Source organism: Plecotus auritus, assembly GCF_963455305.1.
Source record: "Plecotus auritus genome assembly, chromosome: 2".
In the NCBI taxonomy this organism is placed as follows: domain Eukaryota; kingdom Metazoa; phylum Chordata; class Mammalia; order Chiroptera; family Vespertilionidae; genus Plecotus; species Plecotus auritus.
Window position 1 is genome coordinate 168414095 of NC_137771.1, and position 23355 is coordinate 168437449.

At 38.0% G+C, this 23355-nt stretch overlaps 1 protein-coding gene across 1 annotated transcript in view; it reads right to left on the minus strand.

The window, feature by feature from the left end:
* The window catches only part of POLQ (DNA polymerase theta), a 120680-nt gene extending 114199 nt beyond the window's left edge, over nucleotides 1-6481 (minus strand). The window contains exons 1-4 of the mRNA XM_080658448.1: nucleotides 6182-6481; nucleotides 5527-5706; nucleotides 3608-3738; nucleotides 1995-2151 (exon numbers count right to left, since the gene is read on the minus strand). Coding sequence (XP_080514574.1) covers nucleotides 1995-2151; nucleotides 3608-3738; nucleotides 5527-5706; nucleotides 6182-6359 — 646 coding nt within the window. The 5' untranslated portion in view covers nucleotides 6360-6481. The remainder of the gene's footprint in view (nucleotides 1-1994; nucleotides 2152-3607; nucleotides 3739-5526; nucleotides 5707-6181) is intronic.
* Between the last annotated feature and the right edge of the window lie 16874 nt (nucleotides 6482-23355).

The following is a 23355-nucleotide window of genomic DNA, read 5'->3' on the forward strand; positions in this document are numbered from 1 at the left end:
AGGGCAGATAAAGAGCTTCACAGATAAGAAAAAGCTGAAGGAGTTCATCACCACCAAACCAGTATTATATGAAATGCTGAAAGGTATTCTTAAAGAAGAGGAAAAAGAAAAAAGTAAAGATAAAAATTATGAACAACAAATACATATCTATCAACAAGTGAACCTAAAAATCAAGTGAATAAAAAATCTGATGAACAGAATAATCTGGTGAATATAATAGAATCAGGGGCATAGAAAGGGAGTGGACTGGTAATTCTCAGGGGGAAAGGGGTATGGGGGGTTCAGGAAGAGACTGAACAAAAATCATACACCTATGGATGAGGACAGTGGGGGGGAGGTAAGGGCAGAAGGTGGGGTTGGAACTGGGTGGAGGGGAGCTATGGGGGGAAAAAGGAGAAACAATTGTAATAATCTGAATAAAGATTTATTAAAAATAAAAAAATAAAATAAATAAAAAGACTCACAAAAAAAATAAATAATAATTCTTTTCTAAGACATTTTGGGGATCATAAGTGCTCCTACTACAACGTATTCTGGATCTAAAAAATCAATGATTAGGTAAACTCAGGGCTAAATCAGGAAACACTGCCTCTTATTACTCAGATACTTTTTAATTGATAACCTTGTAGAAATTTATGTACAGTGAGATATTAAAGACATCTATGATAGTTAGTCAGTGTATTAACTTTTCTATGGGGAAAACAACCAGGGCAATCATAATGATGTTAGAAAGTGACTTAGAAAAGCAGAATCAGATCAAGAAAGAAATGATTTTTAGGGGATATTTCTGTTTGATTGTGGTAGATGAATGAGACACCCTATTACAAAACATAAGTAGGGTCATAAACCCTTTCTCTACTACTTGGAGAATCAAACCAGTCTTTGCACTTGAAATAATGCTGAAGAATTACTGAAAATTTAGTATCAACAAATGCCTTCTTCAGGTAAACGTTTTCATAACATCATAGTTTCCACACGCACTGGTATCCCCTCCCAACAAATCCTCCTCACCAAAATCAAGATATTTCAGACCATTTCCTGACACATGGTGCTCCTTTTCCTCATCAGTAAGCTATCTCCAAATTATACTGTATGATGAGTTATTTCAGTATTTATACATTCATTCATCCAAAGGTTTTATGCTACCTAGTGTGCCAGGCATTGTGCTAGGCATATTGCCAGGCATATTGGCTATAACACTTAATAAAATTCTATTGCAATCCCTCAAGATATTTAAAGTCCAATGGGGTGACAAGAAATGACAATTCTGACACAAACTGATAAATGTGATTTCTTTTTCCAAACTTTATAGAACAGAGCCCAAGTCTTACTAATCTCTGATTTCACTCCCCACCTCTACCCCAATGCAACTTTATCATTTAAATTCACCAAAATCTCAAGAAGTAGCTGATATTCTTGTTGCTTCTCTTGCTGCTACAATAATTCTCTTCTTGTTACTACCTCAACATAGGGGCCTTTCCTAAGTGGTATAAAAAAAACAAAAAACATTAAGGTAGAAAATCTTCCTAGAGTCACAAGCTCAAACACAATGTCAGTTTGTGTAGCTCTCTACCATTTCTCTGCTAAAAGGTAGCCTCTGAGTACAGGCCTACTCTAGATACCATAGCACCAGAATATAATGAATATACATATACACTAATTGCATAGATGGCAGATCCAGCCACAGCATGCTTCCTTCTATTGCAGGCAAAGTTTAGACAGGAAAGAAGCAATAAGAAAAGACTTGAGGGCTCAAGAATATCCTCGGGAAAAAATATAAGGAAGTGGAGTCAATAACAGCAGCAAAACACAAAACATTTTCCCCCACCCCCATCTGTAATGTTGCTAACATTACAAATGCCAATACTCACCTCCAGAAGCAGATGTTAGACAGTAGAAGAAAACATGGGACATAAAAGAAATCACAACAGCTCCATTCCATTCCACCAAAAAATAACAACATAAAGTATTTGCTTATTTCCTAATTTTCTTACCTAATAGATCCATCTTATTTTCTTCTATGAGGCGATTGATCAGACCATTGGCTCTCTCAATTGTGCAGACAGCAATATCCAAGGAAGAGAAATGCCCTTTTGGAGAAGTACTGCCCATATAACCATCTACTTTTATTCCTACTTCCTGAAAAAGACTCTGAATTGAGTAAGAAGAAACAATACCGGTGAAAATATTTTATATTCATGATTTGTAAATTGATTCTATTCCAGATCATAGACATAAGTATCTAACTTTAAGTATTTACCAGATTACTGTTAGTTTTTCCTGGACAGGACACACTAGTTCTTTCTACAATCATATACTTTAAAAATGAAGTTTAGAATTGGTAAACTCAATAGAGTCAAATAAAATTAAGTATGCCATTTTAATGACAGCATTTTATAATCAAAGCAGTCCTAAGAACTATTTATAGAAATTAAAATAGGAGAAAAACTAATTAACGCACTAACAAGAAACTAGCTCTTTCTTTAATGCTAATGTAACACTTTAAGAAACAAATTTATCCCACTAATTTTTATATAATGGAATAAAAGTTTTCAAAATTGAAATGCAGTGGGACTTCCATGTTTTGTTTTGTTTTGTTTTTAGTTTAACTTTTAACTAACATACCTTCTCAATAATAAGGATCCTTTCATCATTTTGTTACTTTGGTCTAAGTTGAGAGGATGCTACCATGTAGGACCAGCTTTGTTGGCTATTTGGCCTCTGAAATAACTGTTAAAAAGATTTATAGAACCATAGAACTTTAGAGCTTTTCATTCAGTAAAATATTTCTGAGTGTTTACTTGAGTTAACCCACAGTACTAGGATTAACATCTTTATTTAACCAATGATAAAAAACTGAGTCCCAACAAATTATGTGCCTGGCCTAAAGACATAGTTAGTGGGAAAACTGGGACTAGAACCCAGATTTTTTGGATTACCAGTACAATAATCTTGCCATTCCAACAGCATATTTTTTTCACAGTCATGGGGGTGGGTGGAGGTGGTAGAGGCATAGAGGGATAAAAGGTGATGGAAAAAAATTAATTTAATGTAAAAAAATAATTTATTCTATTTAATGAAACACTGTATTTGTAAAAATGCCCTTAAAAATCAATGATCATCAAACAAATGAAAAATGTTGTTATTCATTTTTGCAGAACAAAGGAACAGATCACAGGCCTGGAACTTTACCTAAGCACTAATAAATCTTGTTCTTCATCCCCTAAATGTTCCCAAATGACCCCTCAGATAGGATGAAATATGCTTCCTTAAACATTCTTTCCTTTCCATGCTTCAGTCTAGTCCTACTATTCAGTTAAAATGCTGATTCTTAATTTGCATGTTTATATGCTAGTAGTATTCTATTTACTTCCTGAGGAAAAGTTTATCTATTTTAACAGTGTTCAGCAATTACTCTTAATTTGATGGCCCATTCTCCTTCATGTAAGTTTCCCTTCATAAATGGCCAATACTTAAAGTTACATTGGGATGCAATAAAATAAACTTTATTTTCCACTTGCTTTTATAATTCCATTTCAAATGAATAAAGCCATGGTTGCCAATAACAGGCGTTATCACAATTCCAAACTTAGTACAAGAACATTACCTGGAGATAGTATTTCTTCTCTTTAGCCACAGAGACAAAAGGCAGAATAAACAAAGCTTTCTTCCGCATTTCCAAAACCCGCTTCAAAATAAGTAATTCAGCAACAAGAGTCTTCCCAGCACTTGTAGGGGCTAAAATGTGTTATTCCACAAGGTTATCACAAAAAGAAAAAATATTTTATATACTGCATTGAAAAATGTTTTAAACCATATCCACTAACTACAGAGCTTAAGACTATCTACCATTAAGGCCCAACAAGCATTTGAAACCTTTATATCCTTAAATGCCCCTGACTTTAAACTAGCTCTCTGAAATCTCACACATAAAATAGAGAATTATTAAACAACTCTTTATATCAACAATAGATGGTAAATATTATTGAGTACCTAGTTTGTACTTAAGCATCCTTTCCTTTGAGTACTGAATGGCTAAAAGCCCTTCCTTGGGAAGCAGATGAACAACTTTTATATACTGCGATAGGAACTATGTTATAATTTGAGTGAGAGGAGCTGTAAGGAAGTTTATGGAAAGGAAACAACTTATGAGAAGGAAGGGAAGAAGGGAAGAGGCAAGGAATGCCAGGCAGAAAAAAACAGTATGTGCAAACACCTGGAGGAAAGCCTGGCATATTCAGATGACAGTAAGTTATTTAGTAAGCCTGAAATATAAAACAAGTGGGAGACTGAAAACAGAGATATGAATGTGCCACACGAAAAAGAGCTTTATAACCCCATCATAAAAGGAATTTAGAATTTATTCTGAAAGCAATTCAGAGCAACCATGAGTTTTATGAAAAGGAGTGACAAGATCATATTCGTACTCTATGGGGATCACTTTGACTGCAGAAGCAGAGCAAGACCAGAAAGAGAAAAATAAACTAGTTATAAGGCTATTGCATAATCTAGAAGAAAGATAATAGTGAGCATAATCTAGAAAAGAGATAATAGAAGATAGTAAACTAGGTAATGGACCTAGGCACAGAAAGTAGTCAGAATCAAGTTATTGGAGGTCATAGACATTGGACATAGTGATTAATTGACATGGATTGGTGACCAGAGTTATGAAGACACCCAAATTTTGGTTTTTAGCAACTGAAATGATCAGGCCATTCAACCACTACCACAAGTTCGCATTTACTGTGTACTTTCTATGTGCCAAAAACTGTTCTAAGTGCTCTCTCATGCTCTCTCTCTCTCTCTAGTGATTTGCAAGGTTACATGGCCAATACATGGTAGAGACAGTTTTCAAACCCAACCAGTCTGACTCCACAGCCTGAAATTATATCTACTGATAAGTTTTATCTACTCTTTGCAGCCATAACAAAAAATCTGATGACTCACAATTTCAGAGAACCAAGGAAGTACATCTTACCAATTAATAAGTTTCTAAAGTCAGTATAGCAAGCTCCTCAGCCTACACACCACCCTACACATAGTGCAGTTGACCTGTCCACCTCGCCCGTTAAAAATATGCATGTCAGAGTTGCCCTTGAAAGCCCATATAAATTTTCTATAAGGTGTATTACATATGGATTTGTGTATTCAATCCTGTACAAACAGGTCAATTTATAAACATATAACTTATAATGTGCATACACTGAAAAGCAACTGAGACTAGAGGAAGAACACATTGCACATTTTCTCTGGGACATAAGTTTGTTGAGAGGAATGGCAAGCAGAATAGCTCTCTTTAAGTTGTCTTTTTTTTTCCCTTCCCCCAACCCAGCCATATAATGGATTTTGCATAATTTAAATATGCATATGAGACTCCACTTTTCATATATATTTTAAGATTTTCCCTAGTTATAAAGCACTGTCTCAACCACCTTTTTAAAAAAAACCATAACTACCTCAATAGTGTATTCTTCACTTTCATAATGTCTTTAAAATAAAGAAATTAATTTGCACAAATTTAAATACCTGAATAGACTAAATTCTTTCCTTCCAGAACTTCTCCAAGCAAAAGACACTCTGCCTGCCATTTAAACATCTTTTTTACACCGAAATTGTGATATTTCTCCAGAACCGCTGTAGGAAGTCCCCAATTTGCCAACAGCAGCTTGTCTATTTGATCATCAGGAACTGTTTGCTTGCATTCCCCTTTCAGGAAAAAAGAAAAAGTTAACTAATAGTTGGATTTAATTTAACATAAGACATCAGTAGTGAGCCCTCCACTGTACTTTGGAATTCCTGCGTTGGGATGAAGCTATATAAAGCACACCTGCCATAAAATACGTCCAATGTAAGGATCTGTAAGGAGTACTGGGCACTTTTAGGAGCGAGCCCTCTACAGGTGACGAGATTTGGCCATCCATGAAGCTGTTTCTGTAAAGGTCGAAAGACCCAGAAAACAATTAAATGTTACTACCACGCGGTCGCTAAAGATAAGCTGAAAGCACGCCCTGGTCTGAACAGAAAGTGACCTGCCACACCGGCCCCGAGTCACAAACTGAGAAGATGACTAGAAACCTAGTAGATCACGCAAACAAGCAAGCTCCTCGCAGGGCGGACACCTCCCTACACATAGCGCAGCTGACCTGTCCACCTCGCCCCTGTCCCAGAGGCCTGGGAGTACCTGCTGCTGCGGCCACAGGGTGGCCATTGTCCTTCCAGCTGCGCCCTAGGCCGGGTGGCGGGCTCAGCACCGGCTCCGAGGGCAGCAGGCGGCTGTCACTGCGGTCAGCGCTGCTTCCCAAGGAGTCCGAGTCCGATGTTGAACGCCGCCGTTTCCCACCCCGGCGCGGAAGACTCATCGCGAACTCCTCTCGGCAGTTCAGGGGCAGCCACAGTTCCAGCGTCCTCCCCTTGGGGAGAAACCCGGCCCAGTGACAGGTGTGCCTGTCATCTTCCCGCCCGGTCTTCAAACTCAGCCTCCCAGCCCGCCCCGGAACCATAGAGTTCTCAGTAATGAGAGTAACCTGAGGACCATAGAGTCGCGGGGAGGGAGCGGCTCTCGCTGGTGGCTCAGACCTCCCGCCTCCGTGGTTGGCTAGTGTGGGTTAAAAGAGGCGGGGAAAAGACTTCGCGTATGTAATCTGCATTTATAATCAGACTGGCTAAACATTATGTTTTCGTCCATTTCGTTTGAATAGCAAGGTTTACTAACTTCATAAAGTGAGCTGCCCATAATAGGTAGGTCAAGGGAAGTAAGTCCTCTTAACACATTGGTATACATATTTTTAAATCATTATACATTATGTGTGCAAAGCATACAAATAAAACCTAAGATTTCTAATGGAGTGGAATCGGCTTCTCTCTCCTAGCTATGATGGTAGGGCAGAGGCTATTTCTTCACACAATGCCACTGTATCCATCGCACACTGGGTACAACGTGATGGGGAGTTGAGGACTGTTGGCGGATAAACCCCTGAGAGGGCTGTATGAACGCTGCAAGTGTGGACAAAAGGGGCCACATGCTGACCTGACAAGCTCAGGGGAGGCCTGCACAGCAGTCTTGCAAACTCAGAGACCTAAGGGAACCACAAAGGATGGTCTGAAATTAAACTTTAACTAACCGCAGTTATGGTGGGCAGTTACATTCTAGGCCAGTATCTTCACTGACAAGGTCAACCTTTACCTTAACTGAGCCTATCTGCCTTCTTGCATCTATGATAACATACCCTGAAATGTCTGGGTAACTTGTAACTTCCCTTTTTCTGGAGCCCCTGAGGCACAACCAAATGTGGTGGGCGTCAGGACAAATACCACAAATTCCTTAATGATAATTATCATGTTAATTGTTCCTGCACCCACCTAAGTATGTGTCCATCATTTTACTTTTTATCCAATCCCAGAGGTTCCCTCCCCCAACCCCCACTTTGCTTTATCCCACTTCCTTAATCTATCACCAATGAATTTATGAATTTCATGTAACCCACCTATGTCCCTCCTTTGATTGCAATGTATAAATACAAATGTAACCGACCATTCTCCGGAGCAGTATCTCAATTCGTTGAGATTCTGCTTCCCGGCATATGTCGACAGTTTGGCTCAAATAAACTCACAAAAATTCTTTACAGGTTTCAATCATTTTTTTTTTACATTAACACAAGGAAAGGACCTGCGTGTGCCTTTATGTTCATTGTGATCCAAGAGTTTGTTAATGGAGTCTACCTTGCCACATATTGGCAAGGTAGAATCAAATGAGCTCTGGATGTAAACTGCTGCCAGCTCATTACCTAGTTGCAAAATCCGTTTCACCAAGCAAACCTAGTAGACGAAATATAGCACATCTCAAAAGGGCCAGTCCAACAAATAAGACTCTAATATTGTTACAGAAGACCGGAAAAAACCAAGCCACACTTAGAGAAAGGGAGTTACATTTTATTAAGCACAGGCCCAGAGAAAAATGTGCCTTTCAAATTCTGCCCCCCCCCCCCCCCACATGGAGGAAACCTTTTCTATTTATACTGTTCCTAGCTCTTTTGTCTCCTAAATTTGGAATGAGACTTCCGGGCCTTCTGGGAAAAAAGGCCTATGTGCTGGGAAGGGGCTATGAGACCATATCTCAAGGGCTGGCCTGGTGTCAGCACTGACAACTCTGTCTGGGGCATAGTCCACGGTCTCTCTGGAATGGGAGTAGTCTTATTTTCCTCATTATGTAAGCAAGCAAGCGTTTACAGAAGCCAAAATAGCAGGGTTAAAATTTCAAACAGCAGTTTTTATATAAGATGGATGCTTCAATACAAGTCTGGGAAATGCCACTTGAGTGTCAATTCTCCTGTGAAAACGTACCCTATTAAAATAATTTTATTTTATTATTTTTTTTTTTTTTCCCAGCCGGGTACTCAGTTGATTTCAGCATTGTCCCCATACAACAAGATTGTGATTCCATCTCTGGTCAGGGCACATACAAGAAGCAACTACTGAACGCATAAATAAGTGAAACAACAAATATATATATATGTGTGTGTGTGTGTGTGTGTGTGTGTGTGTGTGTATTCCTCTCTTCCTCTCTCTCTCTCCCTTCTTTCTCAAATCAATAAATAAAAATTTAAAACAAATTTTATAATTTTTTAATGACAATATTCTAAAATTCCACAAGATGGGGATGTTACTCCATAAAGTAAAGATTTTCCCCAGTTACCTTTTATACATTCATTCACTTAACTATTTATTGACCATCTACTGTGTCCTGGGCACTGGGTATATGGCAGGGAAATGGTGTGATATGGCTCCTGCTCTCAAAGAGAAAGAGCCTAGAGAAGGAGATAGGCATTAAACTAATTAATTAATTTCTTTATTTTTTAATAATTTAAAAAATCTTTTTTGAGAGAAAATTAGTTTGTTGTTCCACTTACTTACACATTCAGTGGTTGCTTCCTTTGTTTTGTTCACCCTCTTTTCGATTGATTTTTAGAGAGAGTGGAAAGGAGAAGGAGAAATAGAAAGAGAAAGATCAATGTGAGAGAGATACATGGATATGTTGCCTCCCATACCCCAACCGGGGAGGGGATCCGGGATCAAACCTACAACCCAGGTACTTGCCCTTGACTAGAGTCCAAGCAGGGACCGTCCAGTCGGCAGGCTAATGCTCTAATCACTGAGCAAAACCAGCAAAGGCAGCGATTAGTTTCTTGTCTGTGGCATGATTGAAGATCAAATCCACACCCCTGGTGTATCCGGAAGACTCTCTAACCAACTGAGCTACCTGGAAAGGGCTTAATTAATTGTTTTAAATTGTACTAATGTTTAGGTAGAAATGAACAGTGTAATCAAAGAAATCAAGGGATTCTAATTTAGATTGTAATCGTGGAAAAACTTTCTTAGATGCAGTACAGTATGGGGTCAGTGCAACTCTAGAGTCAATCAGTCCAGGTTTGAAGACTTCCTAGATGTGTGATCTTGGGCAACATGCCCCTTTGTGCTTCCTTTTCTTCATCTATACAATGAGGATCATAATAGTAACAACCTATTTGCTTATTGTGAGCACTAAATAAGTCAATATATGTAAAGTGCTTAGAACTCTGACCATCACATAATAAGTACTATTCAAAGAAAATGATATTTAAATGTTCTAATATTGCTCCCAATATAAATCCAACATTTTGATGAGAAAAGAATAAACTAAAGAAATCTCTCACATTATTCTATTTTTATTAGGTGAACTATGATCAAATGAAGAAAATAATTGGGAAGGAATTGCAAACAATGGTTTATGTCATCCTATAAAAAGCCTAGAAAGCCTCAGCCTGTGTAGCTCAGTTGGTTGAGCATCTCCCATGCACCAAAACACATGCCTGGGTTTCAGGCTCGGTCCCCAGTAGGGGGCTTGCAGGAGGCAACTGATCAATGATGTTTCTCTCCCTCTCCTTCCCTCTCTCTCTCAAATCAATAAAAACATATTTTTTAAAAAACCAGAGAATATTTTATAAATCACAATGTATTTCAAACATTCAACATCTATTTCTAATTTTATAAACTCTTAGAAAATAGAGAAGGCTACTTCTCAAAAATATTAGAGAATTTTTATGCTAACAGTCACTGTAATAATTAATACTAATACAGAAGTCTTTCCCATCTGTCTTTTAATTGTGTCTGAGTCTGTGTTCCGTGGCATTTTATCTGTGGTCATTCTTCAAGGCCTGAGTTAAAACCCTCCAGAAAAACAAACAAACAAACAAAAAAACTGTGCACATATTTTCTGCCAGTGTGACGTAGGAGACATACCAATTCTGAAACAATGGGTTAACCTTTTTTTAAAAAAAATACATTTTTATTGCTTTCGGAGAGGAAAGGAGAGGGAGTGATGTAAACATCAATGACAAGAGAGAATCACTGATCGGCTGCCTCCTGCACACCTCTCACTAGCAGCCTCTCACTGGGGATTGAGGCATGTACTTAGGCATGTACCCGGACCTGGAATCGAACCGTGACCTCTTGGTTTGTAGGTCAACGCTCAACCACTGAGTGACGCCGGCTGGACAGCCTTTTTTTAAGATACAGAAGTAGTAGAATAATGGTAGTTACCCAAAGCCATATTTGTCAGGCTTCTAGTCTCACCATCTCAATCTGCAGAACAGAAATTTTTGCAGAACAGAGGTTGTTTCCCTTCTTGGATTTGGAGGATTTTAGATCTTCTCATCCTGATAGGACCCCTAGACTGCTATCTCCCAGAGTACAAGATGCATTAAAACTCACACTCCAGGGCGGCCTATGTGGCTCAGTGGATTGAGAGCCATCCCATGCCATAAGAGATCACCAGTTCAATTTCCAGACAGGGCACCTCTCCCAGTTTCAGGCTCCATCGCCAGGAGGGGGTGTGCAGGAGGCAGCCAACTGATGTCTCTCAGCGATGTTTCTCTCTCCCTCTCTTTTCCTCTCTCTAAAATCAATAAAAAATGTTTTTTTAAAAAAACACAAAAATTAACTATTAAAAAAAACAACAACCCACATTCTAGACCACCAGGGATCAGGAGACAACACTATGGAAAACTTTGGTTCTAATGCTTCACTTACTCCTTTAGATTGCTTGATTATTTGATATTTCTGTCCTATAAGGAAACCTCTGATTTTACCAGTTTAGTCATGAATTTTTAAGATATATATTTTTATATAACATCCAGAATATTAAAAGTGTACTGTGCTAGAAGTGGTTTCATGCTCAGCCTAATATTGATGAAAACAGTAGCAAAGGAAACTCAACAATTGTACATTCAAAGATGTCATCTGATTATTTTAGTAAGTTTTATAAATAGTAAAGCATGGTTTTTCCATTGAAATTGCAGAGGTTATATAGAAAATAAAATGTACACTAAGTACATTTGTAAAACAGAATCGTCTACCCAGACTGAATAAATTCTGTGCTTCTCACATAAATGAAAGTGATTTGCAAAAAACCAAAGAGCTGGAAAATATATAAGACTAGAAATATGGGATTTGAGTGGTGCTGACTGGGTCTAATTAAAGATTAAAGATTACTCAGATTAAAGGAGGTGCTAGTTGGGAGGGCTTTGTGTTTGAAGTTCAGTGGTGCTCCACAGAAACAAGACCAGTGGCTGCACATTAGAATCCCTGGGAGCTTTAAAACTGCTTTCCTACTCCTGGAGATTCTGAGGTAATTGGTCTAGGATAGATTCTAGGCACTTACAAGCTCCCAAGTGTTCCTAGTATGCTGCCGGAATTGAGAACCACTGGTGTAATCTAAGGGATGAGGAAGACTTGAATTCGGGTGGCTTCACAGAGAAAAATTTTAATAAGAGGTTTAAATTAACAAGGAACACTGAAAAGGACCTATTTCTCCACAATGACCCAAAGAACTAGTAGAAATAGCTTACTTATAGATGGGGATGGAAGCAAAATTGAAATAACTTTGAAGGTCTAAGTTAAAACATCAGAAGGCCAACTTAAAGGTGGTAAAACTAAACAGTGAACGCCTGAAAGAGACTAAACTAATTGAATATGTAAGAACACACACCTGTAACTTCCAAATTTATATAAAGGCTCTTTTCCCACTTTTCACCTGGTAATACTGCTGACTGCTTGTGTAGTAAACACCAGGCAGACACATGAGGAAGAGAGATAGGCAGTAAGCCTGAAAATCCTAAGGATGTGATTTTTAGAGTTAGAAATAGCCTTAGATTAAATGGAGGAGTGAGCCTAGCTGGCGTGGCTCAGTGATTTAGCATCAACCTATGAACCTAGGTCACAGTTAGTCAGGGCATATGCCCAGTTGTGGGCTCTATTCCCAGTGTGGGGCGTGCTGGAGACAGCTGATCAATGATTCTCTTTCATCATTGATGTTTCTATCCCTCTCTCCCTCTCCCTTCCTCTCTGAAATCAATAAAAATATTTTTTAAATAAATAAATGAAGGAGTGAGTACTCTGCCTGGGGAAAAGTTACCAAAAGGAGCCCTGGTGGAACAACCTTCTGCTTGGTTTGGGTCGGAGCATTTGGGTCTCCGGTGCTTCCATTTGGGTCTTTGAAGGTAAAGTGTTCAGATCAACCCTTATTAATTCAGAGAATTTCTCCAGGTGCTACTTTTTTTTTTTTTCTTTGATACCCTCAACCCTACGCCTTTCTTATTTAGACAGCAACAAATGAAAAATGGGTTGGGGATTTGTTATAGCCAGCTGTTTGGGTAGTGGGTCGAAGGTGCAGGCCTAGTCAGGGATGAATTTGTGTTCCTGTCTTCTTTTTTGCATTTTCCCATCACCTCTTTCCCTAATTTTCTCTCCTCATTTTGATTTATTCACTTTCCTCCCCTTCCCTTTCTGTTTACATTTAATCATTTTAAGATAGTATACTCTTATGTATAATAAACTACAACCTTTTATTTTTAATAGACTCAGATCCTCCATGGAAACTATTACTATGGTAAAGGAAATCTTACACTTAACTGTAGTGTGTGTGTTTTTTTATTGATTTCAGAGAGGAAGGGAGAGTGAGAGATAGAAACAATGGTGAGAGAGAATCATTGATCGGCTACCTCCTGCATGCCTCCCACAATGGGGTTCGAGCCCACAACCCAGGCATGTGCCCTTGACCAGAATCGAACCCAGGACTCTTCAGTCCACAAGCCGATGCTCTATTCACTGAGCCAAACCAGCTAGGGCTTAACTGTAGTTTTGATGTAAATAAAAAGGCCTTAAATAAAACGGACATTAAAGTGACTCACAGGTGTTAAGTGTGATTTTTGTTATATATTAGACAATCTTTTGAATATGCATTGGTAAATAAATGCATTTAAGAAGTCTAAATGCGCCCTAACTGGTTTGGCTCAGTGGATAGAGTGTCGGCCTGCGGACTCAAGGGTCCCGGGTTCGATTCCGGTCAAGGGCATGTACCTTGGTTGCAGGCACATCCCCAGTAGGAGGTGTGCAGGAGGCAGCTGATCGATGTTTCTCTCTCATCGATGTTTCTAACTCTCTATCCCTCTCCCTTCCTCTCTGTAAAAAATCAATAAAATATATTTTTTTTAAAAAAAAGAAGTCTAAATGTATTTATAAAGTGGGATTGATTTACAAAGGTTACATCTTCACTGGCCATTTTGGTGGCATGTGCTTCCTGGGTTATGTCAATGACAACCATGAAGGACAAGGGCATAGAGATCCTCCTCTCCTATATCAAATCATCTCACCTAGAAGGGCAAAGCAAGAGTGTTTCTCTTTGTTCAACAAGTCATGAGTATCTGATCATCTGCATTACAAGCCATGCAATTCGGCTTTTATTCTTTACATTGGAAAACCACTGAAGAGAAAGACATGTATCAATTTATGTTAAAAGATGCATCTGGGTCTTGGGGGAGGTGAAGGGAATTAATGTAAAGGAGCACAAGCGGAACAAAGAAAGTGAGTTATAAGACTACTGCCCAGTCCTAGGTTTTTGATTCCGGTCTAGGGCATATCTTGGTTACAGGATTGATCCCTGGCCTTGGTCGGGGCGTATGTGGGAGGCAACCAATCCATGTGTCTTTCTCACATTGATGTTTCTCTCTTTGTGTCTCTCCTCTTCCCTTCCACTCTCTAAAAATCAATGGAAAAATATCCTCAGGTGAGGATTAGCAGCAACAAAAAAGTCTACTGTCTGGCCTGCATGGCTCAATGGTTGAGAACCTAAATGAACCAGGAGGTCATGGTTAGATTCCCGTCAGGGCACATGCCCAGGTTGTGGGCTTGATCCCCAGTCCTGGACGTGCAGGAGACAGCCAATCAATGATTCTCTCTCATCATTGATGTTTCTATCTCTCTCTCCTTCTCCCTTCCTCTCTGAAATCAATAAAAATATATTTAAAAAAAAGACTACTGCCATCCTCCATTACATAAATATTGGTGGCTTTCTGGTAACAGTGGAAGTGGTGAAAATTATCAGATTGTCCAAGTATATTGAAAGTAGGTTGCTATGGATTCAGTGTAGAGTACAAGGGAAATAGAGAGGTCAGGGATGATTTTTTTAAAAGCTGGAAACTCTAGAGTATTAAACTTGACAGTAAAATAATAATCAAGTTTTCAGATTAATTTAAATAGGCTAATTCAAATAAGTGAATATTCAAGAAAATTTAATTGTACTGGACAAAAAGCTGTTCCTAAAGTGGTAACTAAAATTTCTATTGGTAGTTCATCTCATGGTAAAATTCCTGAACATGCAATGAAACTAAAGCAGTCATATTTTTGTGCAAAAAATTAAAATTTAAAGTTATCAAGACTGCATTATAAAATTTACAAAAGCCTCCATTAATGAAAAAAGGGGGGATAGTAGGGTAATATCATGTAAGGAAAAATATCCTATAAGTAAATTACATCTAGAAAATTTTTACTTTACAAAATTAATTTTTATTTGTAATGCTAACAGCAAGACACCTATGAAAAACACACATGGTGTCTAAATAAGACAAAGGAAACTCGTTTGGGCAAAAATAAAAAGGATCCCAAATCAATTATATAGAAAAGATTCCTTTATTAACTTTTGGTCGCAAATATGTTTGTATATTTTCAGAAAACAACTCCAAGACCATGTGGATTCCTGCAACAGAGAGGAATTGACAGGTCTGCTCCAACCACGAAGACAAGAGGAGAAACAGTCCAGAGATGGGAGATGCTGACGACGCCTTGCCACGCTAGCAGTCAGAAGCTGTGTGATGCAGCAGCTTGCCTAGGACCAAACCAGAGAGGGTTGGACCTGCATTGCCACCGTGTGCCCATCATCCAGATATCATTGCTGACATGTACACATAAGGACCTGTTTGACATTGAAACGGGGAATCAGAACTGTTGGACATTGAAATTGGGACTCAAACATTTTTTGTTATTATATGTTTATTTCTAGTCTGCAGAGGCAAGATTTTTTAAAGGAAAGAAAAGGGGGAAAAATAGATACAGAAGCAAAGAAGCATTGAACAGACTGTCAAACTACAGTGGGAAGGCAGAGGAGGTTTTGGGGGGGAGGGGGGCTGTAAGAGATCAACCGAAGGACTTGTACGCATGCATATAAGCATAACCAATGGATAAAAGACACTGGGGGGGAAGCAGGTAAAGGCATGTACTGGGGGGAAGGGGACGGTGGGGGGAGGTCAATGGGGGAAAAAAAGAGACATATGTACTACTATTTTTAATACTTCAAACAATTTAAAAAAATGTAAAAAACAAACAAACAAACAAACAAAAACAAAAAACAAAAAACAAAAAACAAAGCTGGAAACTCTGGCATAATTCAGTTGACCACAGCTATTTGGTTTTACATTAATTTGTTTATATTTAAACACTTGTGTGCCTACAAGAACCAAAAAAGAAACATAAATGAGTAAAGTGGAATGAGTGGGGACCGTGAAAAAACTATAGTTTTCTTCCTTGGAAATTGCATGTGGCAAAGACCAGCAATAGTTGACCCATAGTGTGGCAGGATAGTAAGAAGCTAGGAAAGTTCCTGGGCAAGTGAAATGGAGAAACTGAGACAAGAAAATTAAACAAGGCCAAACAGTTGGGGCAGGTTGCAGCCAACATGTGAATTATAAGACTTTATCTTCCCTAACCAAAGACACTTGAGAGCAAATGGTTTCTATCTCCCATCCCTAACCAGAGAATACATAGCTTAAATCAACCTGGCCTGAGAAAATAGAGAACAAAGACCCAATTAATGCATTTGTGCCAGCTAAACCCAAGGATAGATGAAGTCAGGGAACAAATAACAACAACTACAAAAAAAACATTAAAGCCAGACAGATCTAAGATAACCGTAAAACAGACCAAAGGATAATCCCAAACTCCTCTATACACTCATTTCAATGCATCAGCATATTAAAAATGCACCTAGAAAGTTGATGAATATTCTACTGGAACCCTCCCTTAAGATTCTCACCTATAGAAAATAAATAAATAAAAAGCCCTCAGGAGCTTGCTCTAGAGCACTCTCATGCCCCTTCCCGGGCAAGAGCTTTTTATTTCTAAGGGTCCCTACAAGACTTGCAGCCCTAGCTGTAAGTGATCCCTCCAACTTTGTTCTTCTTTCTCAGGATTGCTGTGGCTATTCTGGTTTGTTTGTTTGTTTATTCCATATAAATTTTCGGAGAGTTTGTTCTAGGTCTGTGAAATATGCCATTGGTATTTTAATGGTGATTACATTGAATCTATTGATTGCTTTGGGTAGTATGGACATTTTAATGATGTTGATTCTACCAATCCATGAACACGGCATATTCTTCCACTTGTTTATATCTTCCTCTATCTCTTTTTTCAATGTCCTGTAGTTTTCTGAATACAGGTATTTTATCTCCTTAGTTAAGTTTATTCCTAGGTATATTAATTTTTTTGTTGCAATAGTAAATGGGATTGTTCTATCAGTTTATCTTTCTGTGAGTTCATTATCAGTGTATAAAAATGCTGTAGATTTCTGGGTGTTAATTTTATATCCTGCTATGTTGCCGAATTTATTTATTAAATCTAATAGTTTTTTGATGGAGTCTTTAGGGTTTTTTATGTACAATATTTCATCTGTGAATAATGACAGTTTTACTTCTTTTCCAATCTGGATACCTTTTATTTCTTCTTCTTCGCTAGCACTTCCAATACTACATGCCTCGTAGCAATATGTTTACCGACACATCTCCTAGACCTAGGACAATGGAAACTAAGGAGGAAATAAACAAAAGGGACTACATCAAAATAAAAAGCTTCTGCACAGCAAAAGAAACCATCAACAAAATAACAAGAAAGCCCACTGCATGGAAGAACATATTTGCCAATGTGACATCTAATAAGGGTTTAATCTCTAAAATTTATAGGGAACTCATACAACTTAACAAAAAGAAGATAAACATTCCAATAAAAAAATGGGCAAAGGACCTACATAGACACTTTTCAAAAGTGGACATACAGATGGCCAAGAGACATATGAAACCATGCTCAAAGTCACTAATTATCCGAGAGATGCAAATCAAAACGACAATGAGGTACAATCTCACACTTGTCGGAATGACTATCATCAACAAATCAACAAACGACAAGTGCTGGCGAGGATGTGGAGAAAAAGCAACCCTCATGCCCTGCTGGTGGGAATGCAGACTGGTGCAGCTACTGTGGAGAACAGTATGGAGTTTCCTCAAAAAACTAAAAATGGAACTTCCATTTGACCCAGTGATCCCACTTCTAGGAATATATCCCAAGAAAACAGAAACACCAATCAGAAAGGATATATGCAACCCTATGTTCACAGCAACACAATTCACCATAGCTAAGATGTGGAAACAGCCTAAGTGCCCACCAGCAGGTGAGTGGATTAAAAAACAGTGGTACATCTACACAATGGAATACTACAATGCTGTAAAAAAAAATAAAGAACTCCTACCATCTGTAACAGCATGGATGGACCTGGAGATCAGTATGCTAAGCGAAATAAGTCAGTCAGAGAAGAATAAATATTCCATGATCTCACTCATTTGTGGAATATAATAAACAACATAAACTGATGAACAAAAATAGATCCAGAGACACAGAAACATCAAACAGACCATCAAATCTCAGAGGGAAGGTAGGACAGGGTGGGTAAGAGAGCAACCAAAGGACTGTATGCATGCATATAAGCATAACCAATGGACACAGACAGTAGGGGGTGAGGGCATGTGCTGAGGGGTGGGAGCAGCCGGGTAGAGGACAATGGGGGGAAAAGGGAAACATATGTAATAATTTCAACAGTAAAGAATTTAAATTTTTAAAAAATGAGTTTTTTCATTCTGGTCAGCAAGGCTCAGTTGGTTGAGTGTTGTCTCATGCCACCAAGAGGTCGCCGGTTTAATTCCTAGCCCAGCTTGTGGTTAGATCCCTGAGAGGCTGGGGGTGCAGGAGGCAGCCAGTTGATGTTCCACTCTTACATTGATGTTTCTCTCTCCCTCTCCCTTCCTTCTGCTCTAGGTATCAATAAAAATATATATTTTTTAAAAACTAGTTTTTCCAAGTACAGTATAGTTCAGTACTACACAATCAACTCCGCAACTCTGCCTTGGAAGAGGCTTTCCTAGTCCCTTAGATGGCCAATTAGACCCTAAACACCCCTCTTCCCAAAACTATCTTGGACTTTTAAAAGAGAGTCAGCAGCAAATAAATAAATAAATAAATAAATAAATAAATAAATAAATAGAATCAGCAGCCTTTTTATGGGAGCAGGTTATAAGCTCATGTTTTACTTCCAATCTTTATGCATAGTATTTTCTAATCTAAAGGGTAGTTCTAGCCAAAATTTAAAGGCAAATAACCATCACCATTAGTTTTAATAAAGTATGAGTCCATATGTAGTAAGAAATGTAAAAACTGGCATAGGAAGAGCTAAAACAGATTTTTGAAGATGAGATTATCACCTAGGAACACTGAAAATCAGCAGTCAAACTTTTAGACTAACAACTAAGCAAATTTCCAGCTACATGATCAACCTACAAAAATAATAGCATTTCTTCTCAAAACCAGTCATAAAGAAACACAATAAAATAAGTATCTCACCATTAAAAATATAAAGCATCTAGAATTAACTATGAAAAGTAAGACCTCTGTGGAGAAAACTTCAAAACTTGAATAAAGGACACAGAAATGTTTTGAATAAAAGGCATTTGAGGTTATACAATAGTAAACTTAAAAGGGCTGAAATTATATATAGCCCAGCCGGCATGGCTCAGTGGATGAGCATTGACCTATGAACTCAGGAGGTCACGATTGAATTCCCAGTCAGGGCACATGCCCTGTTTGCAGGCTCAAACCCCATTGTGGGTTGTGCAGGAGGCAGCCAAACAATGATTCTCTCTCATCATTGATGTTTCTATCTCTCCCGCTCCCTTCCTCTTTGAAATCAATAAAAATATATATTTTTTAAAAGAAATTATTCTATATAATGAAAGCATAGTATGCAAATTGTCCCCTGGACAGGGAGGTGTCTGGGAGTTCGACCAGGAGGCAGGGCCCGCCGGGGGAAGGGAGGGAGGCCCCGGCCGGCAGCCACTAGGGACCCTACCAGTGCACAAATTTCGTACACTGGGCCTCTGGTATATAATATGTTCTACACACATAACGGAGTGAAATTAGAAATATCAGAAGAAAATTCATGAAATTCACAAATATATGGATATTTAAAAAGCACACTCCTAAATAAACTATGGGTAAAGAAGAAATCAGGAAAATTAGGAAATACTCAGATATGAATGGAAACAAAAATACAACATATCAAAACTTATGGAATTAGGCTAAATCAATGCTAAGAAGAAAAATTATAGCTGAAAAAGCCTATATTTCAAAAATAAAATATCTCAAATCAATAATCCTTTTTTAAACAGAAAAGAAGCTGGCATAGTTATATTAATACCTGTCAAATTAAACCTTAAGGCAAGACACTATTTTGGAAGTAAAAGTATATTAGACAAGGACAACAATTAACCTGAAAGTTATAATAATCCTGAATCTGTATACATTCAACAGCATATTCCAAAACATATAAAGTAAAAATAACAAAGTTCTTGGGAGAACAACAAATACATAATGAAAGATTTTAATCTAACACCCAATAATTGATAGATCAAATGGGTAAAAATTAAATATGGCTAGAAAAGATTTTAACTACACAGTTAATAAGCTTGATCTAAAGAAATATGCAGATTTCTGCATACAACTGGTAGAAAATACACATTCCTTTCAAGCACATAACTTCCAAGCAGATCTTAACAAACTCAAATCAATAACATACAAACGGCATTCTTTGATCATAAGGAAATTTAATTAGAAGAAACTAACTTTTCCCTCCACTGAGAAATTTAAAGGTATATTTTAATTAATTAATCAATCGTGAAAGAAATTACAATGTGAAGAATAGTAATAACTGAATCAGCATTTCCTGGCAGTAGCAGTTTAGTAATGGAGAGAGTAGCAGAGGCAGGTTTGCAGGTCCCTGGTATCCATCACATTCTGGGTCATCACAGCGGGATTCTGCAGGGCAAGACTACAAACCTAGGAGACAGACATTGGGCCTTAGGCTGTGAGGTTTATTGTGGGGGTTTTTTGTTTTGTTTGTTTTTTGTTTTGTTTTTTTGTTGGTTTTTTTTTTTTTTTTTTTTTTGAGAGAGAGGAAGGGAGAGTGAGAGAGAGAAACATCAATGTGAAAGAGAAACATCAATCTGTTGCCTCCTACATGTCCCCTACTGGGGATAGGTTATTTTAATAGTTTTGTTGTGTTGTGTGTTTTTTAGAGCAGTTTTAGGTTCCCAGCAAAACTGAGCAGAAGGTACAGAGATTTCTCATATACCCACTCCCACATGCACACAGCCTCCCCAACTAGCAAAAAGCCAACCAGAGTGGTATATTTGTTACATTTTAGCCTACATTGATATATCATTCTACCATGCTTGTTTATTTGTTTTTAATCCTCACCCGAGGACATTTTTTCATTGATTTTAGAGAGTGGAAGAGAGAGGGAAAGACAGAGGGAAACATTGATGTGAGAGAAACACAACGATTGGTTGCCTCCTGCACACGCCCTGACCAGGGCCAGGGCTGGGGAGGAGCCTGCAACTGAGGTACATGCCCTTGACCAGAATCGAACCCAGAACTACAGGCCAATTCTCTATCCACTGAGCAAAACCAGCTAGGGCTCATCCTAACTAAAGTTTATAGTTTACATTTAGGTTCACTCTTGATGTTGTACATTATATGAATTTTCATTTTATGACATGTATCCACTATTGTAGTACCATACAGGATAGTTTCATGGCCCTAAAAATCCTCTGTGCTCCACCAATTTATCCCTCCCTGTAGGTAACTACTGATCCTTTCACTGTTTCCATACATTTGCTTTCAAATCAATAACCTTTCACCTTTAAATCAGTAACTTTTCACCTTAAGAAACTAGAGAAAGAAGATCAAATTAAGTCCAAAGCAAGCAGAAGGAAGGAAATAAAGACTAGAACAGAAATTAATGAAATAGAGAATAGAAAGGAAATAGAGGAATGGAAACACGGAACAGACTGAGGAATCTCAGAGGGAAGAGGGAAGGGGGAAGGAAGAGATTAACCAAGGAATTTATATGCACATATGCATTGCTCATGGACACAGACAATAGGGTGATGAAGGCCTGGGGTGGGGCAGGAACCAGGTGGAGGGGAGCAATGGGGGAAAAGGGAGGGACATCTGTAATATTATTCTCAACAATAAAGATTTTTTTTAAAAGAAAGGAAAAACAAGGAATATCAATGAAACCAAAAGCTAGTTTTTGAAAAGATCAAAAAAAGGACAAACCTTGGCTATAGATTAACAACAACAACAAAGACTTAGGTTACTAAAATAAGAAACGAAAAATGGGCCCTGACTGGGTAACTTAATTGATTAGAGTGTCATCCCAATACACCAAGGTATCGTGTTTGACTCCTAGTTAGGACATATATAAAAATCAACCAATGAATGCATAAATAAGTGGAACAAGTCGATGTTTCTCTGTCTCTTTGTCTCTGTCTCTCTCTCCCTCTCTCCCGTCCTCTCTCTTGAAAATCAATAAAATAAAATAAAAAATCTTTATAATTTAAAAAAAGAGATGAAAGATAAGGACATAACTACAAACCTTACAGAAATAAAAAGCATTTTAAAGGAACACTATGAACAATTACATAACTTTTATACTAGTAATTTGTATTACAAATTAGATAACTTGGATAAAATTGGCAAAATTCTAGGAAGACTCAAAACACCAAATATTACTCAACAAGAAATAGAAATGCCATGAATAGAGCTTTAACAATTAAAGAGATTGAGTTAGTAATAAAAAATAAAACTTCCTATAAAGAAAAGCCCAGGCCCACATGGCTTAATGCTAAATTTACCAAATGTTTAAAGAATTGCCTTAGCCACTTTGGCTCAGTGGATAGAACATTGGCCTGGGGACTGAAGGGTCCCAGATTCAATTCCGGTCAAGGGTACATGCCCAGGTCTCGGGCTTGATTTCTAGTAGGGGACGTGCAAGAGGCAGCCAATCAATGATTCCCTTCATCATTGATGTTTCTATCGCTCTCTCTCCCTCTCCCTTCCTCTCTGAAATCAATAAAAAATATATCTTAAAAAAAAAAAAGAATTAACACCAATTGCTCACAAACTTTTAAAGAAAAAAAAAAAAGAGAATATTTCCTGAGTCATTCTATATGACCAGTGTTACCCTGATACCAAAACTGAGAAAGGCATCAAGAAAATTTCAGACTAATATCTCTTATGAATAGAGATGCAAAAATCCTCAACACAATACTAGAATACTGAATCCAGCAACATAGGAAAAGGATTATATACCAGGCTAAATGGGGTTTATCCAGGAATTCAGGGTTGGTTCAACACACAAACATTAATCAGTGAGATGCCATATTAATAGAATAAAGGGGAAAACACACATTAGCTGCCCTGGCCGGTATAGCTCAGTTGGTTGGAGCACTGAAAAGTTGGTTCATTTCCTGGATGGGGCACCTGTGTAGGTTGCGGGTCTGATTCTCAGTGGGGGTACATCCAGGAGGCAGCTGATAGATGCTTCTGCTGATCATTGATATTTCTCTTTCTCTCTCTCTTTGCCTTTCCCTCTCTAAAATCAGTCGAACATATTCTTGGGTGAGGATTAAAACAAAACACACAATCATCTCAATAGGCACAGAAAAAGCTTTTGACAAAAGTCCACATCCTTTCATAATAACGGCACTCAACAAGCTAGAATAAACTATCAAACTCCTTCAACTTAATAAAAGCCATCTACAAAAAATCAAGCAAAAGACTGAATGCTTTTTCCTTTGGATTGGGAATACAAATTAGGGATGGCCA